Source organism: Notothenia coriiceps, unplaced genomic scaffold (genome assembly GCF_000735185.1).
Source record: "Notothenia coriiceps isolate Sejong01 unplaced genomic scaffold, NC01 NC01_scaffold00035195, whole genome shotgun sequence".
Classification (NCBI taxonomy): Eukaryota; Metazoa; Chordata; class Actinopteri; order Perciformes; family Nototheniidae; genus Notothenia; species Notothenia coriiceps.
In genome coordinates this window covers 8,219-30,185 of record NW_011367896.1, presented here as the reverse complement: position 1 = coordinate 30,185, position 21,967 = coordinate 8,219, and the positions used below count along the sequence as shown (strand labels likewise).

Below are 21,967 nucleotides of genomic sequence, written 5' to 3'. Positions count from 1 at the left end.
ATTAAAGTGGATTTAATGCTCCAAGTTTTAATTAACACATGAGGAGAAAACACATATCGCCTTACAGAAAAAACCACGTTAACGTGCTAACAACATCATCCCACTGTGTGTGTGTGTGTGTGTGTGTGTGTGTGTGTGTGTGTGTGTGTGTGTGTGTGTGTGTGTGTGTGTGTGTTTGTGTGAAGGGCACAGATGTTCGTTCTGCAGGCAAGATTTTAATTTATGAAAATGATCTTGTTTATGCATGAGAGCCCCTCTCTATACACTGCTGTCTTGCTGAGTATGTGTGTGCGTGCGTGCGTGTGTGTGTGTGTGTGTGTGTGTGTGTGTGTGTGTGTGTGTGTGTGTGTGTGTGTGTGTGAATCAAGAGGGACAATATGGTGGCCATATCCCACCATTTAGCCTCTCTGTTAGTGGAATAATTATGATTAGAGCATAAAGATTAATCCTGTTCAAACAAAACAAAACTGAAATGTTAACTAACACTTATAAGATGAAGGAAGAAAAAAATTACTTTAACCTCAGCCTTTTTTAGAGAAAGGAAGTTATAAATATAAACGTCATGTGGACATTTTAATTACATGTAGAACCAAAAACTTGTATCAATAGCAGTATAAGCAGTAGTACTTGTGATATGGGTTTATTTTTTCAGTCTGTCGGATGATCATAACACTGATTAATGCAGATTAAAGTAAACCATCTGTTATCAATACACATTCCCATAATATGGTGGTTATACCCCAGTCAGGGAACATCCTGTTCTCTGATTTGGTTTGCATGTATTAAAATCATATAGGAGGACAGTGTGCACCTGATGAAGCAGACTATAGTAAATAGGGGTGTGTCGTTTGGAGTAACTAATTACATGTAAAGGCGTCATATAATCTACAAAATAAATGTAATTGTAATCTGTTTTAATTACTGGGACGAATATGTACTTTTTAACGACAGTGAGTATGTTAGTAATCAAAAGGGGGTTACAATCTACTATCTGGTTTTAGGTAAAATATGACGATCATGTTGTTGCACCTTTCATTTGCATAATGGCTTTTTTTTAGCACATTTCTGGAGGCCGACTAGATGTTGGAAGTATGTGCTCAAATATTTTGTGTTGTCTGAGGAATTTTGCCTTATGAATTTATATAATGTAAATCCACTGATAAATATTATAATAATATATATGTTCAGAAACAGAATACCTTTATTAGTGCACGGAGGGGAAATTTGCGTAGTTACAGCAGGAAAAAGAGCCACAGACAGTTTAATGTTACATATGTTAAATATGTGACATGCATTAAAAAAAAGTACTAAGTTATGATATCATTACAAATATAATAAAAAATAAAAAGTTACGTCATTTAAAAAAATACACATCCTGTAACATTTCTTAGGATTTAGCAGCCAGGTATATATTACACAGTTACGGGTGGCGGGGGTGGTTTGTGTGGGTAAGATTGAGATGTGGGGAGATAGGAGGCTGAGTGGATGTGGCGAGAGGACAGAACTTTAGCCAAAGTGGATGTGTGGTCGCGGTTGGTGGCCTGAAGAGATTTATATTTATTGTCATTTATATATTATTTATATGGTGGCGTCCTAACTAATGGTGAGATGTCTAGTCATGGGGTGGCAGCTGACGCCGTGGTTTCTTACACACATGTGGGAAATTTTCTTAGGTCCGGTGATGAAACATAGGGAATACAAACGGAAAAAGGCCCACAGATGAGAAAAAGGATCGGAGACGACTTCGGAACGCGCGAGCGAGCGCGTAAGCAATTCTACTGTACGTGGACCGTTAGGTCAAGGTACCATCTGATCTAATTTGTAACTACTATAAGTTTACGTAATTGAGACTGAGAGGACGTGTAGACACACACACACAGACACACACAACACCACACAACCACACCACAACCACGCACGAGCGCGACGCGCACGAGCGGCAGCACCACCAAGCACGCGAGCACACATCGAATACACGACGGAATCACCGACAGCGAGACACAGCTACACACACGACAACAACGACAGCAGCACACAAAAATGCGGAGGTCTAAGTGACAGATGTCTGCACCAGGGGTGACGGGGGGTGGGCTTGGTAGAGTTAAGACGGTAGTGGTCGCACGGACTTTATGCTGTGACGGGACGACAGACAGACAGACAGACAGACGAGACAGACAGAACGAGACAGACAGACGACAGACAGAGCAGACATCACATCGGCGTCGCGCGCACCACCATTGCTGGACACCCAAGAGCCCTACGTACCGCCTAGGTGCAGTTCGGAGCAAAACCCCACTCATTGTGGTAGACTGAGAAAGGGTGAAACTTCTAGGTGCGTCGTTTTGTTGGGAGGACGTTTGTGTGTTTGTGTGTTGTCAAATAAACTTAATACGGGTATTGTACAAACATCCGGATGATTGTGTTTCGTTACTCTAATACGTCTTGATTACAGCTTGGGGTTTAGTAGAAAAAGGTAAGACTATACTACATTGAGTCACAGAAGCAGTATATAATGGTTCAAGTATACCCACATTGTGTCACTTACAAGAATTTAGTATGCGACGTCCTCACTCTCAGCTTTTCAGTTGTTATTATCACGCGTAACTAAATCTTACAGGGTCCTCGCTGGGTTATATCAGGAAAATGCCGGTTTTATTACAGGAGTTAGGGGAATTAACCTGCCTTGTTTTACGTCTCACGTGATACATGTCCAATACATGTTCCCCCCGCACTAGTCAAGACTACCCTATTAATCCTGTCGTATCTCTACGATTACCCAATTTGATGTTTGTGGTTGGACAATAAGAATCCCCACACACATTGAAATTTCCCAAACTCAAAGAGTGCCACAGAAAAATTTGATCTGGCATGGTATTTCGACGGTAAGTTTCGATGTGTTGAAGTACGTGCGACCGCGAAGTACTTCGGAGCACGGGAAAAATAAACAAAGCGGGTGACAGGGAGACTGCCCGTGACCTCAAGGCGGAGACGAGTGTTGTAGTGAGTTGCGACAAGAAGAGAAGGGAATTGGAGGAGAAGGAAGGAGGAAGAGACGTGAAGAGGAGGAGGAAGAGGGTAAGAAGAAAAAGAAGAAGAAGCGTGAAACAAAAAGAAAGAAGAAGAAGCACGACAGCGAGACGAGAGAGACCTCCAGGAGGAGTAAGAGGCTTGTACAAAGCAGTCAGCTAGCTGCTTGGTTAGTCTGCGTTTGTGTTATTCAATACTCCACCAAGGAAATACTTTTTGGGTCGCCGGTCTATTTGTATTGCCACTCGACTAGTGTTGACTACTCGATACAAACATAAGGCCCCCACAGCAGCGATACCTCCTGCCCCTCGGCGAAAAAAGCTCTGTGAACCGTCTAAGTGGGTCGCAGATTAATTGCAAGCACGCGCGAGGGCGCAGATAGGAAGTAGGTTCCGCCCTTACGCGTGTGTCACTCAGTTTGAAATTTCGTCGAGGATAAAATAATATTGTTATAAATTTCCAAGAGCCAATATGAATTTATGTTCAGTAATCCATGAACACATATAATTGAGCCTTACCCAAGATTACACATATGAAGAACAGACTTTACACATGATGAAGAAAATATCCCGATCAAGGGATAATGAGAATGAATTCCAATGCTCAATGAAACGTATAAAGTGTACAAATACTCTTGATTACTCATATGATCGTGTCACATTCTGTTATCAATCTAGGGGTACATTTTCATCTGATTTTTCAGGATTAATCAGTGTAATACGTATTACAGACAAATCTTGTTGCATATATAGACTACGGGCAATTATTGACGACACATTATATAGGACCGACTATTTTAGGAAATGTTGACAAATGTTCCACACATAAAACATAAAACATTTATAACCACATTGAACGACGACACTTTATTGATTGGTGCATACACGTGTATACACGGATCTAGCACTTTATNAGAGAAACTAACCACAATGGTTCAACTCAACATCTTTATATATTTACATCTTTATATACAGCAAATTCTTGTATGAGTGGTTCCCAATGTAATAAAAAGAACATTGGGAACCACTCATACAAGAATTTGCTGTATATAAAGATGTAAATATATAAAGATGTTGAGTTGAACCATTGTGGTTAGTTTCTCTGATTGAATACTTACAAAAAACCAGACCTTTCTCAGAGCTCCTTTAGTGGAGTTTGCCTGGTTTGAACAATAACAGCTCACAGTGTCACTGCTCTCTCAGAAATGTGGGGGGGATACACTTTTCCAGATCTCCATGGTTGAAGCTGGTGTGTTTGTGTTTGTTAATGTCTGCGGTGCATCATCAATAGATCTGTGTTTGGAGGATTTACTCTTGAACAAAGTGTTTGTGGTGGAAAGGAGCCTTTTGGATTTATTGGTGGTGGCGGTCGAGCGGGGATGAGGTCACAGCAGGGGGCTGATGGTGCCAGGGTTTGGGCATTACTCCAGCGTTTGGAGGTCATTGGTGTATTGTGTGTGTGTACTGGTTCATTATGGGCTATGTGGTGGTGCATCATGGGTAATCCATCCACAGTTTTTTCATTTTTTTCGAAGGACTTGAGATGCTGTGTTAAAAAAACAAAGTTTTGCAGCAGATTGAAAGCTTTTGTTGGTTTCTCTGTGTGATGAGAAGAAAACCTAATAATCCATAGAGAGCAGTGATAATAAAACATATCTTCATGAAGCACCTATAGGGCATTAAAAACATAATTAAACATTTGCTGTAAAGGAAAGTCAGTAGGCCTCAATGCAAGACTAAGTTTACTACATCATATATATTTCCTCCTGTGATCGTTGAATTAAAGCAAATTTGACTTATCCCTGCAATTTAATTTCCAATACCCACAAAAGTTACCAATTTTACCAACCACCACAGGGGGGGTTGAACCAGGACCTTCAGGTTGGTACACGCCAACTCATCCTTATGAGACACAGCCCCCCCAATACAAACAAAAAAACGTTTCCTAATTCCTTGATGGGCTGATCCTCCTGGTCAGGTTTATTTTGTTCTCCACCTTTAGGTGAGGCTGCTGAGGAGCTGAGGAGAGGCTCAGCCACCACCCCACTTATTTAATATTTAACTAACTACCTCACTAACAGACTAACAACAATCTGTGTGTGAGAAGTACTAACTGGCTGTCTGTGTTTTCATAGTTTTTCAGAGTTGTCGGAGCAGTCCGAGGAGCCCCTGGAGAACCCCCTTCTTAAGCTGCGGTTAGGATTAATAAACTAACCAGCAGACTAACTCACTAACTAACTGACTGAGCGACTCACGGCCTTGATGACTGAATCATTGACTGCCTATGTGTGTGTTCACAGTGTGTCAGAGCTGCTGGACCTGTATGAGGAAGACCCAGAGGAAATCCTTTTAAATCTTGGTTTTGGTCGAGAAGAACCTGACCTAGCCTCGAAGGTTCCTTCCAGGTTCTTCAACAACTCCTCTATAGCGCGAGGCATCGACATTAAGGTACTGACGCCTTCAGTGTTTTACCACTGTATACAAACCTTAAGAGACAACAAATGTGGTGTGTTTTCAAAGCCTATAGAGCTGCTGGAGACCACAGTATACTCAGAATGACACGAGTCCCAGTACGCATCAGTCTTACACACTAACATAGTCATTCAATTCCACATGGCCCTGCCCTGTTTAACTAATCTGAAGTATATATTTACGCTATCGGCCAATTTAGTTTCATCTGTGTACCACCCAAATACCATGTGAATGCCCCACTGTTCCAGGTGGGGGTCTCCTCTCTCCTAGGGCCTTTCTAGTTGAACCTGTTTGTCCTCTTTGTCTAAACAGAGAGCCAGAGAGACGAGCAGACACACACACTACATACACATACATACATTCCTCAGTACATACTGAGGAACACAATCGCCTGTTGACTGGTGCAGAGTGGCAAATGTATCAAATGTTGCATTTCCCCTGATTACCATTTCTTAACTCTGCTGCCTGGCTTTAATAGTTAATCACTGATACTGTATTATAATGACTTCCTGTTCTTCACCTGCAGGTCTACTTGGGAGCCCAGCTGCAGCGCATGGAAGTGGAGCACCCCAACTACGCTCTGACCAGTATGTACCTCCATCTGTTCTAGTGTTTATTACTGCACATTTCTGAAGGGCAACAACTAAACAACACCAGTACTGCAGAAGGAGGGTTATGTCCTGAAACTGTAGACAGAGGAAGTGAAGCTCAAACATTGTGTGTGTGAGTGTCCTGTTCTCAGTACTATTATGGTGTTCTGTGGGGTCTTTTAGCTCTTTTAGCTGTTCTGCCAACTGCCTGGCCAACACGGCCAGCAAGGACAAAGAACCGTTTGTCCCAGACACACACACACACACACACACACACACACACACACACACACACACACACACACACACACACACACACACACTAACTACTTACTTAACTTAACGTTACTTAACGTACGTACGTACACTACTACTACGTACGTACGTACGTACGACACACACACACACACACACACACACACACACACACACACACACACACACACACACACACACACACACACACACACACACACACACACACACACACACACACACACACACACACACACACACACACACACTCACAACTGATTCTAGTCTTCTTGACATTTTATTTGTCTTGGTGCTGTTCAAAAAAACAAAAATAACATGCCCATAGATCCTCTGTGTGTGGGAAGATGAATCACTCCATAGCTGAAAAGGTAATGATGGTAGTTTAGCTGGGTGGTCTACATTTTGTATCACTTCAATATGGAAGAATAGGAATCAATGACTTTCCAGCTTAGTTTAATGAAAGTTATTGGTATGCGTTGGTAGTCTGAAAACAGCCAGGCGACTCAATTGTATGTTAAAATGACTGCGTTATTACGTGGCTGACCTTAGAGCCTATGCGCCATAACTTTTTCACTTCAGCATCTTTATGGAATTGCAAGTTTTGACCTTTCTACCAGAGTTTGTGTCTCTTAATGTTAAAGGTGGGATTTTTATGTGTAGTGCAAAAGATGTATATGTTTGCCACTATACAACAGTTTTCCAAGTCTTATTGACCGCCTTGTAGCACCCAATAATGTCATAATCTTCTGAGCATGAATTAAAACCCAATAACGTAATGACCTAAAATGATAGAGAGAATTTAATTCAATAAGAATGACTGTTGAATCAGATAAAAAGGAGAGTTAAGGGACATTGAATCAGCTGTTTTGTCTTCATCGCTCACTTGTGCAACGTTGGCGATCGTCTTATCTAAGATCCACTCTCGTCTGACAGACAATCCTTGCACAACAACCAATCAGCTTGGGTGTGGCCATGTTGAATTACCATTGTTAGAGATTTTAGTTGAATTCCTCTTTGACTGATAACACTTTTTTCGATTTCCACATACAACCTAGAGTTTACATTTTTAAAAGTGTGAAATGTTGGTGTTCGTTATTACGCTAGCATGGCGCTAACAGTATAATACATTTTTAATAACATACTAATTATAACATTATGCGTTTTGAAAAAGAAAGGACCCATCTGAAAGAACATTTGTATTGAGCCTATGTCATTGTAATCCGGACAGTGTGTATAAGTGCAACTAACCAAATAAGACTCTGCTGTGACTCGGTGTTATGTCACCACAGGTATTAAGCTGGATGTTTGACTCCAATAAACAACCTGACACAGTGCATTGTTGACATTCATCAATACGGTTTCCATTTGCTTATCTCACAATCACTGATTATCTGCTGATAACAACTAAATGAGTCACAAGCTGTTTGGATGCACGTACACTGAAACTCAATGACCTGAATCAGGAGGAGAGAAGTGGGGCAGTGTTCAGTCTGACGGCAGGAGAACGGCTCAGGATGATGAATGACAATGAACTCATGCACTCACTCTCCACTGAGAGAAAGAGCTAAACAAGCACTTATTCAATGAAAGGCTTAAGTAGATTCTGGCTATCATCCTTAAGGGAATTACTATTGATTCAATATCATTCTCTATGATTTACGCATTTCCTTTTTGCTTGGTGTTTAATTAGGGCTTTTATTGTAGAAGACAAAAACGGAGCAGGTTGATCTGGTGTGCGCTGACTCTGTCAAGGTTGAAAGAATGAAAAAAGTTAGCCTTGTTTGTTCGGGCTACAGAGCTTTCATGCTGTCTTTTTATACTTCTCATAAGAAACAGCTACCTGGTCCCAATTTCAAATTGCATTTGATAATCTGAGCATTGTGTAGGAAACTGACTAAAAACAACAGTAAAACAAAATACTGACTTACTAAATCGTTTTTGTTTAATGGGAGGGATTTTGTTCTGCTTTAGACTGATGTAGTAAATGTTTGGTTAGAAACTAAATACAGACTGACTTCACGCACAGCCGGGGTGACTGAGACCAGTTCTGTGTCCGTCTTTTACAAAGTGAACTGCTCCTTTAACAGCCTCTGGTCTCTCTTTGGGTCCTGGAAAGTTTTTTTTCTTTTCCAGAACATTCTCATACTGTTCCATCGGTTCCCCGGGTCCCAGAGAGTGTGTGTGTGCGTGTGTGTGTGTGTGTGTGTGTGTTGTTGTTTGTTACGTAAGCTCTGTTCTCACCATCAGAACGAATCTCTTGGGACGGGGAGAGAGAAAGAGAGAGTACGTGTCGTTTTCTCTTATTCCTCATTTCCTGTTTTAGAACAAGGATTAGTGCCGAGTCAGCAGTCAGCAGGAAACAGACTCACACAGGCTTACTATCATCACACACGACTGCTGTAATAAGAGGTTCATATTCTGTGGAGTCATGTCAAGATGTTTGTGGCTTGAGCACAGTCGATGTTTTCTATGTGTTTAACTTGAAGGTTTTCATATTTCATAATCACTGCTTGTTTTAATGGTGCATTAATGGATACATTTTGGCCGCTTTGGGGCCGCAGAACATTTGGAAAACGCCACAATGGCAAATGATATGGATCTCTAAAAGTTGTTCTGGCTATAATAATATCACTTGTTGCCAACATTTGTTTACATTTTGGCAAAATGGCACAGTTAAACAAATAACTATTAGCGGTTAGGGTTTACTGGATTACTGTGATACTGGAGAAAACATAGAAACGTGATAATTCTCAAGAACGTTCTAGAGTAAAACGATCATATTTTTTCTCTGGTTTCTTCTTATATTTATAGACAAAAGTTCATAATGGACGTATATGTATTGTTACTTTTACAGTGTTAAGATTTGATAAAGTTATGATGACTGAGAGAGAGTAAGATTTTTGGCACAAATTGTGGAAGTAAGGTAGTCAATTTTTCTTAAATATCTCAATAGCCTAGTTTGACTCAAATAGTTACATTTCTTGGCAAGAGGCCAAACTAACCTATGCATTGAAAACTGATTAAGCTGACAAAAGTTAGTTATAGTTGTATTTATTGTTTTTTTGCATTTCTTTACTCTCGTACAATGCCTTGATAACTGCTACTGCTGTTAAAATGTAGGATTTTTATCCATCTATCTATCGATGTAACAACTAGAGGGTGGGATCAAATGTAAGAGCGAGCAGACCTGAGCTTCATATTTCAGGTGATGAAATCAGAGCACGTTATCTGGGGTTAACAGAGCGACTGACAAAAGGCAGAAGTCTGCGTTTCATAACAGAGTGACAAGTATTTAAACGGGGAAAGATGGAGGGATGGTGGGGAGGAGGGACCAGTACGGAAGGAAGGAAAGTATGCAAGTCATCCTGTTACAGACAAGATTGACAGCTTGGCTTACACAACCACAGAAGAAGGGAGGCTCTGACGTCAAACATGAAGCTTTTCGCAAAGTCATTTTTTTTACTGCAGATAGTTTTTAAATCCAAAACTCTTGTTTCTTGTGAAATGTGAAAATAACAGGCAAAATGGATCGCATGTTATTACCACTACTATTACTTATTTTCATTCACTCCCTTTGTAATAAACATTCAAAAGCTAACTCCATAGTGAGTAAGGTTGTACCGTAACATGTGCCCCTATAATTTGACATTTCATGGCATTTTGGGATTATTAGCAGAAAGAAGTGTATGGACCACTGACACTCCTTTTTGTTGAATTGTATTTTTAAACAACTTAAAACACATAAGATAAGATAACTGTATTGATCACACACTGAGGACATGAACTTGTTACCGTGACAACATGATACATAAAAATGTATCAAGGCAAAAAACAGATCAAAAAGATAGTTGTATACAAATATACACGTTTCACTTGTACAGATGATACACATTAGATGATTACAAAGGGTTGATTGATACACTAAAGTCAAAATGATCAAATGTAACATAAAAATATGTGGTAAATGTGGACAAGTGCCTTATTTTGGAAGTCGCTGACACGATTTTCTAAATGTTTCTTTAACTAGACTTTTTGGTATTCATGAAGCTAAAGTTGGGAATGAATGACCTTGTAAGATGGATGTCTTTTTTTGATGGAGGGAGTGCTTTAACAAAAAGCTCAGGGACAGGAAACCTCACCAGGCAGAGATATTTGAACTGGCTCAGAGGAGGAAGAGCGTCGCTGGATGTTGACAGCATGTTTAGAAGTTTAACTAAATTGCCTCCTTTCTGCCAGTTTTTACACTTTTAGGAGCAGGTAAAGAAAAGCCGTATTCAGTATCCAAATGTGTGCAGACCTTTGAAAGAGTAACTTTTGTTTTCAGTAAATTTGTTTTCAGTTTTACTTCACACATAGTATTTTCTGTTCTATATTTTGTAACTGTTGTTTTGTTTCTGTCTCTCTCAGGTCGTTTCCGTCAGATCGAGGTCTTGACGACAGTAGCTAACGAGTTCTTCCAGCTCTACAGTCAAGTCTCTGGTCAGCCTGTCCAACGCATCAGCTCCAAGGACCAAGGTAACCATGACAATTGCAATCATTTTTGTTTGGTGGTGGGAGGGGGCGGGGTTTGGAGAGTAAAGCTGACGACACAGGAACGAGAGAGAGAGAGAGGTCAGATTCTAACTCTGCTGTAAGACATAGCCTTATTACTTGGGGCCCCCTAATTTCTGACTTATAGAGCAAAAAAACATTGGTAAATGTCCATGAAATTTACAACAGACTTAAATGGGACTTTACTTTAACCAACCGATGACTTACCAAGATATCCAAATAATCACATTTGTTTGTTATATTTTTCGATTTTACCACCAAAGTTCCATGCGAATTTAGTTTTGAAGATTTTTTTCATACGTTGGATCTATCATTTATTTTTATTTGTGCATGAAAAATGTATGAGAAGAATGGAGTAGGATATACCAACGTGTGTACAGATACATACAAATATACTTCCAAGTTCAAGTACTAGTAATGATGACAAACAAACCATTATACTTCTAAAGAAATTGTCTAATTGTGGAAATAGTAGAATAAATAATAAAACATTAAAAAAAACTAGTTCTTATAGGCTATAGCCTACAGTCTGTGTTCAAGATCAATTACGACCATTGAAGTGAAGAAGTGAAATGCAGACAAACTGATCCCAGATTGTTTTTTCATTCATGTTACTCTTACTATGATAACATATTTGGCACTGCATTTGACTGATAGTGACATAATGGTTGTGCATCTCTAGGAGAAGGAGAAGCAAACGAGTCGTGTCCTCCTTTGAAGAAGACCAACTCAGCTCGTAACGTTGCTAAACTCCTCAAGAAAACCATCAGCAAAAAAAACCTGCTTGCGGCCTCCCCCGAGTCGCCTGATGCAAGCAATCAACAGCCGCAGCTGAACGGACACGCTAACCCTGATCACACGCACTCCAACGGTCACGCTAACGGACCGGAGCAGAACGGCAGCAGTACTGACCCCGACCACCAGGCGGACACAATCAACCAGAAACATATGCGCAGGAAAGAATGTTTCCTGGCAACCGTCACCGAGGAATCCAACGGTGATGGAGACGACAGGTACAAAATGCTAGCTTATGTTAGCTCGCTAATATTTAAGCCGGTTTGCAGTGGTGGAGGAAGTATTCAGAACTGTAAATATAGCAATGGATATGTTTTTTATTTAAAGGGGACCTATCATGCAAAATGCACTTTTGTACGTATTTTATACATGAATATGTGTCCCCGGTGTGTCAGGGAACTCACCAAGTGTCAGAAAACACAACCCTCTCTCTTTTCCTCCATACCCAAATCTCTAAAAACGGGGCAGCAATGGATCTGATACAGATTTGAAATATCTCTGACGTCAGAAACAAGGAACTCCGCCTACATGGGCAACTCTCCACCTATCAGGGGATGAGAGGTTGCCGTGGCATGGTAACAGCATGGTAACATGATGCTCGTGCCTCGCCCCCCCTTTGCAGGGAGCCGTGGTCAGCTGCAGCTCATTTGCCTCAGAATCAGCCCTTGTGAAGACAGGGCTGGATCGAGCAAATAGAGCGAAATGAGGCATGGCTAAAATGCATGATCTGTTTGGTATTTTGAAAAAAAAACTTCACAGACATGTTTTATATAGGTATGGCCCTACAATATATTATTCAAATATAGCATGATAGGTCCACTTTAACTTAGTATTGTGTAGGTAGTGTTTATTGCAAAATGCTATGCAAAAAGAGAATAAAAACACCTTTTGTGTTTAGATTGGTTTACTATGAGCAGTGCTTTCTCCACCATTGCTTTATTACACTTAATTGCATATTAGCAATGTAATTGAGCATCGTCTGCATAGAGCTGATGTTCATTGCAGAGATTAAGAAACCAAATCTAGTCGGTAGAAGAACAGTGGACTGCTGTTTCTCTGAGCATCATTGGGAATGTATTAAAATGTACTTTAGTGTTTTGTTTTTTTCCCCAAATGGTTTAAAAGTTGTCTATTACCAATTTAGGTAAAAGTCCTCCATTCAAATCCATATTCCTAAGTATTATCAGTAAAATGTAAAATACTTGACTGCACCTTAACATCTCGCCTCCCATCAGTCCTGAACAGAGCAGAGTCAGTCCAGCAGCCAATAGAGAGCATGAACCAGAATCAGCTGACTCTCCGTCAACCAATCAGAGAACAGAGGACAGGACCCAGGTAGGCAAAGAAGAGCTGGAGGAGAAGAACCGGACCTCAACCCCAGAGAGAGCTCATCCCAGCCTGGCCCTGTTCAAGCTGGCCCAGAAGGAAAACACAGACTCTTTCGACATGGAGGAGGTAAGCCAGGGATCTATTAAATGAGTATGTGGTAATGTCAGGACTACTCCCAAACAGGGTTCTCCAACACAAAGAGTTATAATGATCTGCGCGGTCACTAGGTTGTAAATGGTACCTGTTGGTGATTTTTTAACATTCAAATCAGCCTACACAAATGTGTGATATTCTCCTGGGTTCACAACACCATCTCACCATCTCAATTAAAAAAGGTTATCCTTTTATTTGTTGCATATGCACTCTGCTCCTCGTTTAGACACTAAACACTAGTTTTCCAACACAAACTACCGCTGAAATTGATGAAAATAAATCCTAAAATTGTCTTCCCACTGTATTTAAAAATAAACCAGAAGAACCAGTGACATTTCAAAACAACTTAAACAACTTTTGTGATGTAAAAATAGTTTTACTGTGGACTCCATGTGGAATACACAGGAAGGAATCATTGTTGTTTTATTTATTCATTTACTTAATTTCCCCATATGCCTGTTTAAAAAGCTCAAAGTGAAAATGATGACCTTGCGTGATCATTATGGGTTAAGTTGTGTAGTCATAGAGATTTGTGTGATTTGAATGGCTTTATGTGGAGCTGCTGCTTCACTAAACATGCCATGAGAAGATAAAGCTCTAGGAGAATTGCAAAACCACAAAAAGTCATGAATGTGAAACAATGCAACAAAAACCATTATGTGTTGACCTTTTTAAAGCGATTTCCTCCCCTGTGTGGAGCCTGGTCTGCTGCTGCTGTAGATGAACTAGCATGTTGCCCATGTTGAGTATGTTTTTTTCTTTTTAAATTCACCGTTTTCTTTTCTTTTTAGATTAACGAAGATGAGGGTCTGCCACAAAGAAATTCCAGAGCAACCGGTGAGTTCCCCTTTACCTGTTTTTCAACTGGTGATATTTATATATTTGACTTTCCTTCAAACTGCCTTTTGGATTTTTTTATTAACAAACAAAAGTTATGTGGACATTCATACTGACCTAGATGCATTGAAAAATAAAAAATCCCTGCATCTACAGTATGTTAACTTTCTAGTCGTCTACTTCTTGCGTGCTGCATTGCTATCCAGTATATGTGCAGCCTGTTTCTGTGTGCAATAAACTTGTTTCCTTTTCCTTAGTACACACAGATGTCAGTAAGGACAGACTGTCCTGTCACTTTCTGCTTTAGGCTCAGCGTAAATGATTCTACTCTGCCACCAGCTGGACAGACGATGTACTGCAGCAGTAATCATAGTGTGTCATTGTCTTTGTGTCTCTCAGACCTGTTGAGGACAGTCAGTCAGCAGTCAGACAGCAGTGGTTTTGCTGAGGAGCCGTCTGCAGACTCCAACATCTACCTCAAGGTCTGTTTGTGTTTTGTTTCGTGTCTTTACCGCCTGTATCTCTGTTCAGAACACCAACTTTTAATGCAGATGTTCAATCCAATCTCTCTTTTTACATTGTTGTATTCTTTAACTTCATCTTAGTTCTTCATCCACTAACTGGCGAATAAATTGATTGTGATTAGGTGCAGGAGAGCAGTGACAGCTGTGACAGCGAGACAACCGTGACGTCACACCCTTCACTAGATGTGGCCACGCCGGTCCCAATGGACCAACCAGCTTTTGAGATGCCAGACACCTGTGAGGAAGAGGCGGGTCCTGGTCCTGGTGCTGCTGCTGCTGCTGCTGAGGCTGAAGGGAGAAGTGGATCCAGGGAAGATGAGCATGATGGGAGTTTAGAGCAGATTCTGCAGTACTCAGCGCACCACCTACCCAAGAACATAGGAACGCAACAGGATGAGATCAGGGAGGAGGAGCTAGTTGAAAGTGAACACCAGAATGATTCCCAACCAGAACCAGAACAGGTGATTATACCTGCTGCAGAACAAGAATCACAACCAGAGTTGGAACACACCCCGAATCAGACGGAGACCGCTGCAGACGCAGAACCACCCACAGAGGGAGCGGGTGCTGAGGAACAGGCCCAGGTAGAGCAAGGAACCTTGGACGATTCTGATCCACTTTGTTTTCCTCCTCCTCCATCGTCTCCAGTCCTCTGCGCTCTGTACCGAGCCAAACAGTGCCAGCTGTCCCATGGTCATGATCTGACCCATATCCCAGGGAGAGGACGAGGAAGACGTGGCGTCCCCCTGCAGAGGTCCTGCTCCTTGCCTTCTTCGCTCCTCTCCCCCACCACGGTTGTGTCCTCTGTCAGGATCCAGTTTGGGCGAGGACAGGTGTCCTGCACGCAGCCAAGGTACTCCTTCAAATACACTCCAGAGGATAAAGGCGACGAGGAAGAGGAAGAGGAGGGGGAGGGGGAGGAACGATCAATTAACTGTATGTCTACCCTGATCATAAACCCCTCCTCCTCTTCAGACTCTATCAACAAACCACCAAGGCTTCCCCCTGAAGGTCCCGTCCCACCGAAGCCCATCCCACGCTACATGCTGCGCTCCACCTGCTCCCTGCAGAGCAGCAGCCCTCCTCCAGAATGGTCCCCAGGAAGCGTTGGCCACTGCTGGAGCACCCAGAGCGTTCCCGACCTCTTATCCAATCAGCAGCATCCGGGCCAGTTCCAACAGAAAATGAGCACCAAGCAAAACCAGCAGAGTTGGAATTCAGGCCAGATGATGTTTCGCTATCCTAATCCTCAAACTCAGTACATAAACCCAAGCCCAAATCCTAATCCCAGCCCATACCCCTCCCCTCTAAACCCTCCTCAGCAGTATCCCTCCAATCTCAATCCGTACGCCAGTGCTCCTAACCTCCTTCAGCACCAACACTTGCCCCTTCATTCTTGTCTAAACAGTCTCTCCCAACCTCCAACTTCCACAATCCCCCAGCATGGCAACCTCCCCAACTTTCATCAGTCCTCACCTGGTCAGCACAGCAACCTTCATCCTAGAACTCCAGCAATGCACCAACAGGCCTACAATCATCTATACGGCCATCAGTCACCCTACAACTCCTCTCCTGACGGCTCACAGTTTGCATCCCCCTACCTTGGTTACAATATGTACAACATGAACCCACACCTAGCGTACCACAACCCCGTCACACAGGGTCCGCCGTTTGCCCCAGAACATGGCCTCCACCCAGGGTTTGCTACTCCTCATGCAGGCTTTTACCCAGGCCTGGCCTCTTCCCTGGGCTCGGGTCACAGCCTCCACCCGGGGCTCAATCCTCATGCTGCTCCCAGTCCAGGAGCCAGCCATGGCCCGTCCAGCACTGAGATGCAGCTGAGGAGGGTCCTGCATGACATCAAAGACACGGTTCAGGGCCTGAGCCAGGTCAGTGCTCTTCACTCTCTTAAAGTGTTTTGGTTTGTTGAAGTGGGCTTGTATGATGAACTTATCCATAGTCAGTGTATTACCTGCAATAAATGGCAGTCTGCAGGTCCCTAGTGTGGAGAAACAGAAGGAATTCCAAGACAGGAGTCAAGCAAAATAATGTTGTGGAAAGCGGCAGCAGCAAACCATATTCTAGCACCTAAAACAAATCTGAATCTCACTTAAAGTGTAGTTTTTATTTTGAATAATTTCACCACTTTACCTTACCACGGAACTGAAACATATATATCCATCGATGGTCTCTTTTTAAAGACCCGTTTTGAAAAAAGAACTGTGAATATAACTGGCAGAACACGGGTGTTGCCATAGCTGCCTTGATTGGTTAGTTTAGTTAGTTTATGTTATTGTCCTACTTTAGTTTTTTGTTTTTTTAAAGGTGAGTTGACGTTCTCCAAAGTCACTCAGGGCAGGTACTGGAGATCAGTATTGTTGGATGCCTTGCTTGTCCTCAGCTGGATTTTTGATCATAAATAATTGTATATTGCAAACCATAATTAACTATCTGTTTTTTTTTTAGGATCAATATATTTAATCAAAAATAAATAAATTAATCACATTTTTTCCATATGGTCCAGTCCTCGGTTAGCTTTTACCTATCCCTGGTCAGCTTGTCATGTTCCACTTCCTGTCCTAACAACACTGTCGTCTTCATCTAGACCCGAGTCGGCACTTCGGATGTGTTCAGTGAGCCCAGAGGGAGTCTGCCCAGCCACAAGGTATCATCATCCCTTATTGCTTTTTGTGGCTTAGCTTGTGCGTTAAATGCTCCTGTAAGTAAAGATTACTTAAAACGTATGTACAGCTTTTACACAAACACTGTCAGGAGATATGTTCTCTGACTGAGTCATTACAAAGAGATAATATGCAAAGACTATATGCTCCATACATAACGTGCACACATCCCATCGTTTTTGAATTCATAGTAATATAGTAACTTGAAATACTAGCTTTATATGGCTTCAAATGTCAATATTGTTAGTGTCATCAGTCAGGTGTGTTTACCTTTGTCTCTCTCTGTTTACAGTCTTTGGCAGCGTTTCAGCAGAAGAAGCAGAGCCTGAACTTGTTCCGCAGTCAGATGATGGACCTGGAGCTGTCAATCATTCGACAGCAGGCTCAGGTCTACAAACACCTGAGCCCTGCTGACAGGTGAGTCATCACAGCAAACAATCATCACAGCAAACAGATGATCACAGCCCTGAGACTGTATATGATGAACATAACAAACATCTTGTGTGTTTTCAGGATGGAGGTGGAGCAGCTTCAGTCTCTGAGGTCGGCGGTTAGAGAGGAGCTGCAGGAGCTGGAACAACAGCTGGAGGACCGACTGATGGAGCTGACACAGAGCCCACCACACAGGGTACACACAGTGCATCTTAATATCCAGCATTCATAGCTAGTTGTATTCTATATTGCTTTGATACCACAGGGTTAATTAACCATTATACATTTGCATACAACATATATATGCTTCTATTCTATTTCATAAAGACCCTTTTGAGACTATTTATCTGATTTGGACTACAATTTGTACAAGTAAAAAAAGGACAACAGCCTTCAAATAATATAGAAATATAGAAAAGAGTGAAAAGAAAGAAAGAGGGGTAATCCCAGACAACAGTAAGAGCCGTCCCAATTGAGCGTGGAGGAGATATAAGGGGAAGACTTTTCAACACCTGTGACGTAAAGACAAGAGGTGATGCAGATCTGCACAATGTCATATTCAGTTGACAAAGCTTTCAAATTACACTCAAAAAGTTGTTCTTTTTCTAAAATGCCTTTTTGTCTCGACTCTTATCGTCATGTGTCCTACTCTCTTTCTCAGGGTCTCCATAGAGGCGGCAGTGTGGACAGTCTGTCCACCGCCTCTGCACTGAGAGCCATGGAGCCAGTAAGCACACACACACATACAAACACTCATATTTAATATAAAGCTCACAGTGTAAACTTTATCTTAATGCACAACCTTTTCCGGTCCAGGTGTCAGACCTCCTCAGAGAGCAGCTCTACCTCCAATCAGAGCTCAGTGATGATGGCCACGCCCCCTCCAGTAACCCCTCGTCCCGATCCTCCAGTCCAGTCAGAGGTGGAAGCCGGCAGAAAGGAGGCGTGTACCGGGCAACAATTAACATTAACCCTGTCCCTCCTCCTCGATCCATCACACACACTGAGGAAAAGGAAGAGGAGGAGGAGGAGGAGCTGGATGAGCACGAGCCGGACAGAGGAAGAGGAGGAGGAGGAGGAGTACCAGAAGAGGAAGGGGCAGCAAGAGGAGCCAGAGTCGGGAACCTGCAGCAGCTCATCAAAGAGGTAACCTTTTACTCTAACTAGTGCAGGATTTTACTGGTTAAAATTCCTATTTAATTGTGTGTGTGTAAAGGGAAAACGCCAAATGAGATAATATTTTCCATATTATTCTTTGATGACATTAAAACAGTGTAAAAAACAGAAAGGGATCTGCTTGTTGTTTATAATGTTTCTGTTGTTTTCCAGATTCGAGAGAGCTTGGCGCAGGAGGTTCGACAGGAAATTTACAGCGAGCTGCTGGCTGCCGTGTCGCCACGGCAATCACCCCAGCCCGGCAGCCGACAACCCCTGTAACACAGCAACAGCAAAGCTTCGCCCCCTTTCACCTTCAGCCTTCATAACCACGGCAACACTGTCCGTCTGTAACACTGTATAGCTGAGTAACACTGTTTCTGTGGAGCACTATGTGCCTTCAACACTGTATGTCTGTAACACTGATGATGAAACACCACCCCCCCCCCCACCTGTGGAGCCTCCGGCGAGACGCAGAGCCACGAGGACGTTTACGTGTCTATTTGGTTCGAATGTGCCGGTGTGATGCATGCTGGGAACACCAGCCTGTGAGCCACCAGCAGAAAGCTGTTGCCTTTTTTCTTCACGTTTCCTTTCTCTAAGCTGTTTTGATCAAAGCTAGGCCTTAAAGTAATACCACTGCCATTAATACTACGAGTACTACATCTAGTACTACTAACATTACACTGCCAGTCTCACCACTACAGTCCCAGTCCTGTGAATGTCCCTATGAAGTTATTTTGCCCTAGATCCAAGTATCATATGAGATCAGGCTTCCCTAATAATAATAATTATCATAATAATGATTTGGCTGAATGACTTTCAAGGGCATCAGAGCGACAAACAGGTGACAGACTTCTGTGAGAAATACTGTAAGTGCATTAATGCGGTTTAATCTGAACTTTTTCTTCCTTTTTAGTTTTGGGTAACATTCCTTAATTTTCAATAATCGCAGTCTTACTTAGCTTTTACTCATTCCATGCACATTTCACCTTGATGCAAAGGGCTCTAAGAGGTCTTAAAGATGTGTCATTACAGATGTATTTTGTCCCATGTTAGTCAACATTCCTTCATCTTCATCACCGTCATCATCATTGTCATCGTGCGTCTGTTCCTCTCGCCTCATTCACAGTTCATGTTGTCGTGCTGGGTTTTGCTCAGCATGGCCAAACTCATCCTGAACTGAAAGGATTTCACAGAATGTCGTGCCTGATGTGTGATGGCATGTGAGCTACTGAGGAGTTCAAGCAGGTTTCAGTAAGTTGTCATGGTGACAGTAATGATGATGATGATGATGATGTTCTGCTCAATCATAAGGAGGAGCTTAGCCAGCAGATCATGTAGGGATGAGCTGTTGAGTTCAAATGTATTTGTATAGAAGTATATAGCATCACAAGCTCAGTGCCATTATATTCAAAGAAAGGCAAACATCTCTACGGCCGAAATGTCGCAACACTCAGCATCTCACCACAAAAAAATCTAGATCGATAAATAACACTTTTTGTAAGAAGATACATTTGTATTTTTGATTTTGCGGTTAATTATCCAACTAGCTGTGTTGGAATGTTAGCTACCGACTCACCAATTACAAATCTGTGTGCAATAATATATAGATACGTATTGATTACTGAGTAAATCAATGTTAACATTTCAGGTCATCCTGCACCACTTCAACTCAACATGTCTACCAGTACATCTGACAGAAATGTATCTGCAGTTTGCTGGTTTTATTGAGAGAAACTCTAGATTTCGCTCTTCTTTGTACAAAATCCACTGAGGTGATTTATCACTAAACAATTCACCACTAATGACCAAAAAAAAACATCTGCCAGTTTACATCATGGGAATTCTTTGAAAGATATGTACAATATGTAAAGGCTATGTTTAAGGTTAGGTTTCATCTGTTAACCTTATGCCCTGAATAACACCTGTTTGTCAATTTAAAAGTAGATTTTGCACATCAACAAGTCCCATGAACTACGTCTCTAGCTATGTTTTAGGAACAAATGTTACGTTATTCTACATGATGTGTTTTATTTAGCGACTAATGATCTTTTTTATCAGCCATCGAGCAAAAGAAGACCTGTTCCTCTTGTGAGTACATCCCGAAACATATACATCGCAGGAGAGAAAGTTATGATATGACATATTAATGAAAAACTGCAAAAACACTTTTTACTTGACTTGCAAAATAATTGTTCAATTGACAAACATCATATTTGTAATTAATGGTACAATTAGTAGTTTAGTAATCTTATTCCAAATGAGGTTCAATGGTCGTCTACCAGAAGGGGCCTGAATTTGCCTAACTATTGAACTGACAAAATGTTTCATCAGCATTTAGGACTGTGTGTTGTGTCCGAGCGGCCTGTCAATCAAGACGAACACACTCAATTCAATAATGGTTTGTCTTTGTGGAACAATATTTAACGAAATGTCTGTACAGACTGACATTAGATTTGTCAGCCACATCACACAGCCTTTGTTATTCCCTTATCTAAATCACTACTAACATGCATTTGACCTTCGATTCTCTTCAACATTTATGACTTTGTGTTTGTTTAAACATTTCATTTTTTATGTTCACTGATCACAAACCTTACTCTGCTGGACCAACACTCGATGTGAACTCCGAGGCTCAAACGTGCTTTTATTTTAATTTTTATCTGATCAAGAAAATCTTTCGCACACTTGTAATTTCCCTGCTCTGTCTGTTGGTGTCTATTAATTTCTGTTAATGCCTAATAATGATGATGTGTATTTTGTATTGATGTCTTTTCAGCGGGATGCATGGGAGGTATTACTCCCATGCGATGAGAGATGAGAATAATAAAGATGTATTTATTTTCAGTACTGATGAGTTCTGCTTCTTTTATTTTTACTGCCACTTCTACAACTTCAAGTATTTCAAATGTTCAAACTGTGAACATTTTATATTCATGCCCCAAAATCACATACCATATGTTCATGATCAGATCACCTTCAGGCGTTGAGTGAGATTAACCAGGTGTGAAACAGAATGCCACAGAAGATCATTCCTAATTTCTAAAAGTATAAAAATATATTTTGTTAGGACACATGTAATATCACACACTTAAAACAGCAATATCAATATCCTGGGCAATATTACTTTTCAATATCATGTT

General features: G+C 41.5%; 1 protein-coding gene across 1 annotated transcript; it reads left to right on the top strand.

The window, feature by feature from the left end:
* Positions 1–5,273: 5,273 nt before the first annotated feature.
* LOC104962648 (sperm-specific antigen 2-like) lies at positions 5,274–20,983 on the top strand. Its single transcript, XM_010791102.1, has 14 exons — positions 5,274–5,474; positions 6,025–6,085; positions 10,772–10,879; positions 11,598–11,928; positions 12,946–13,165; positions 13,984–14,029; positions 14,429–14,511; positions 14,676–16,442; positions 17,159–17,218; positions 17,527–17,651; positions 17,748–17,862; positions 18,328–18,393; positions 18,483–18,812; positions 18,996–20,983. The coding sequence occupies exons 1-14, from the start codon at positions 5,289–5,291 to the stop codon at positions 19,101–19,103; spliced, it is 3,606 nt and encodes a 1,201-aa protein (XP_010789404.1). The 5' UTR covers positions 5,274–5,288; the 3' UTR covers positions 19,104–20,983.
* The last annotated feature ends 984 nt before the right edge of the window (positions 20,984–21,967 follow it).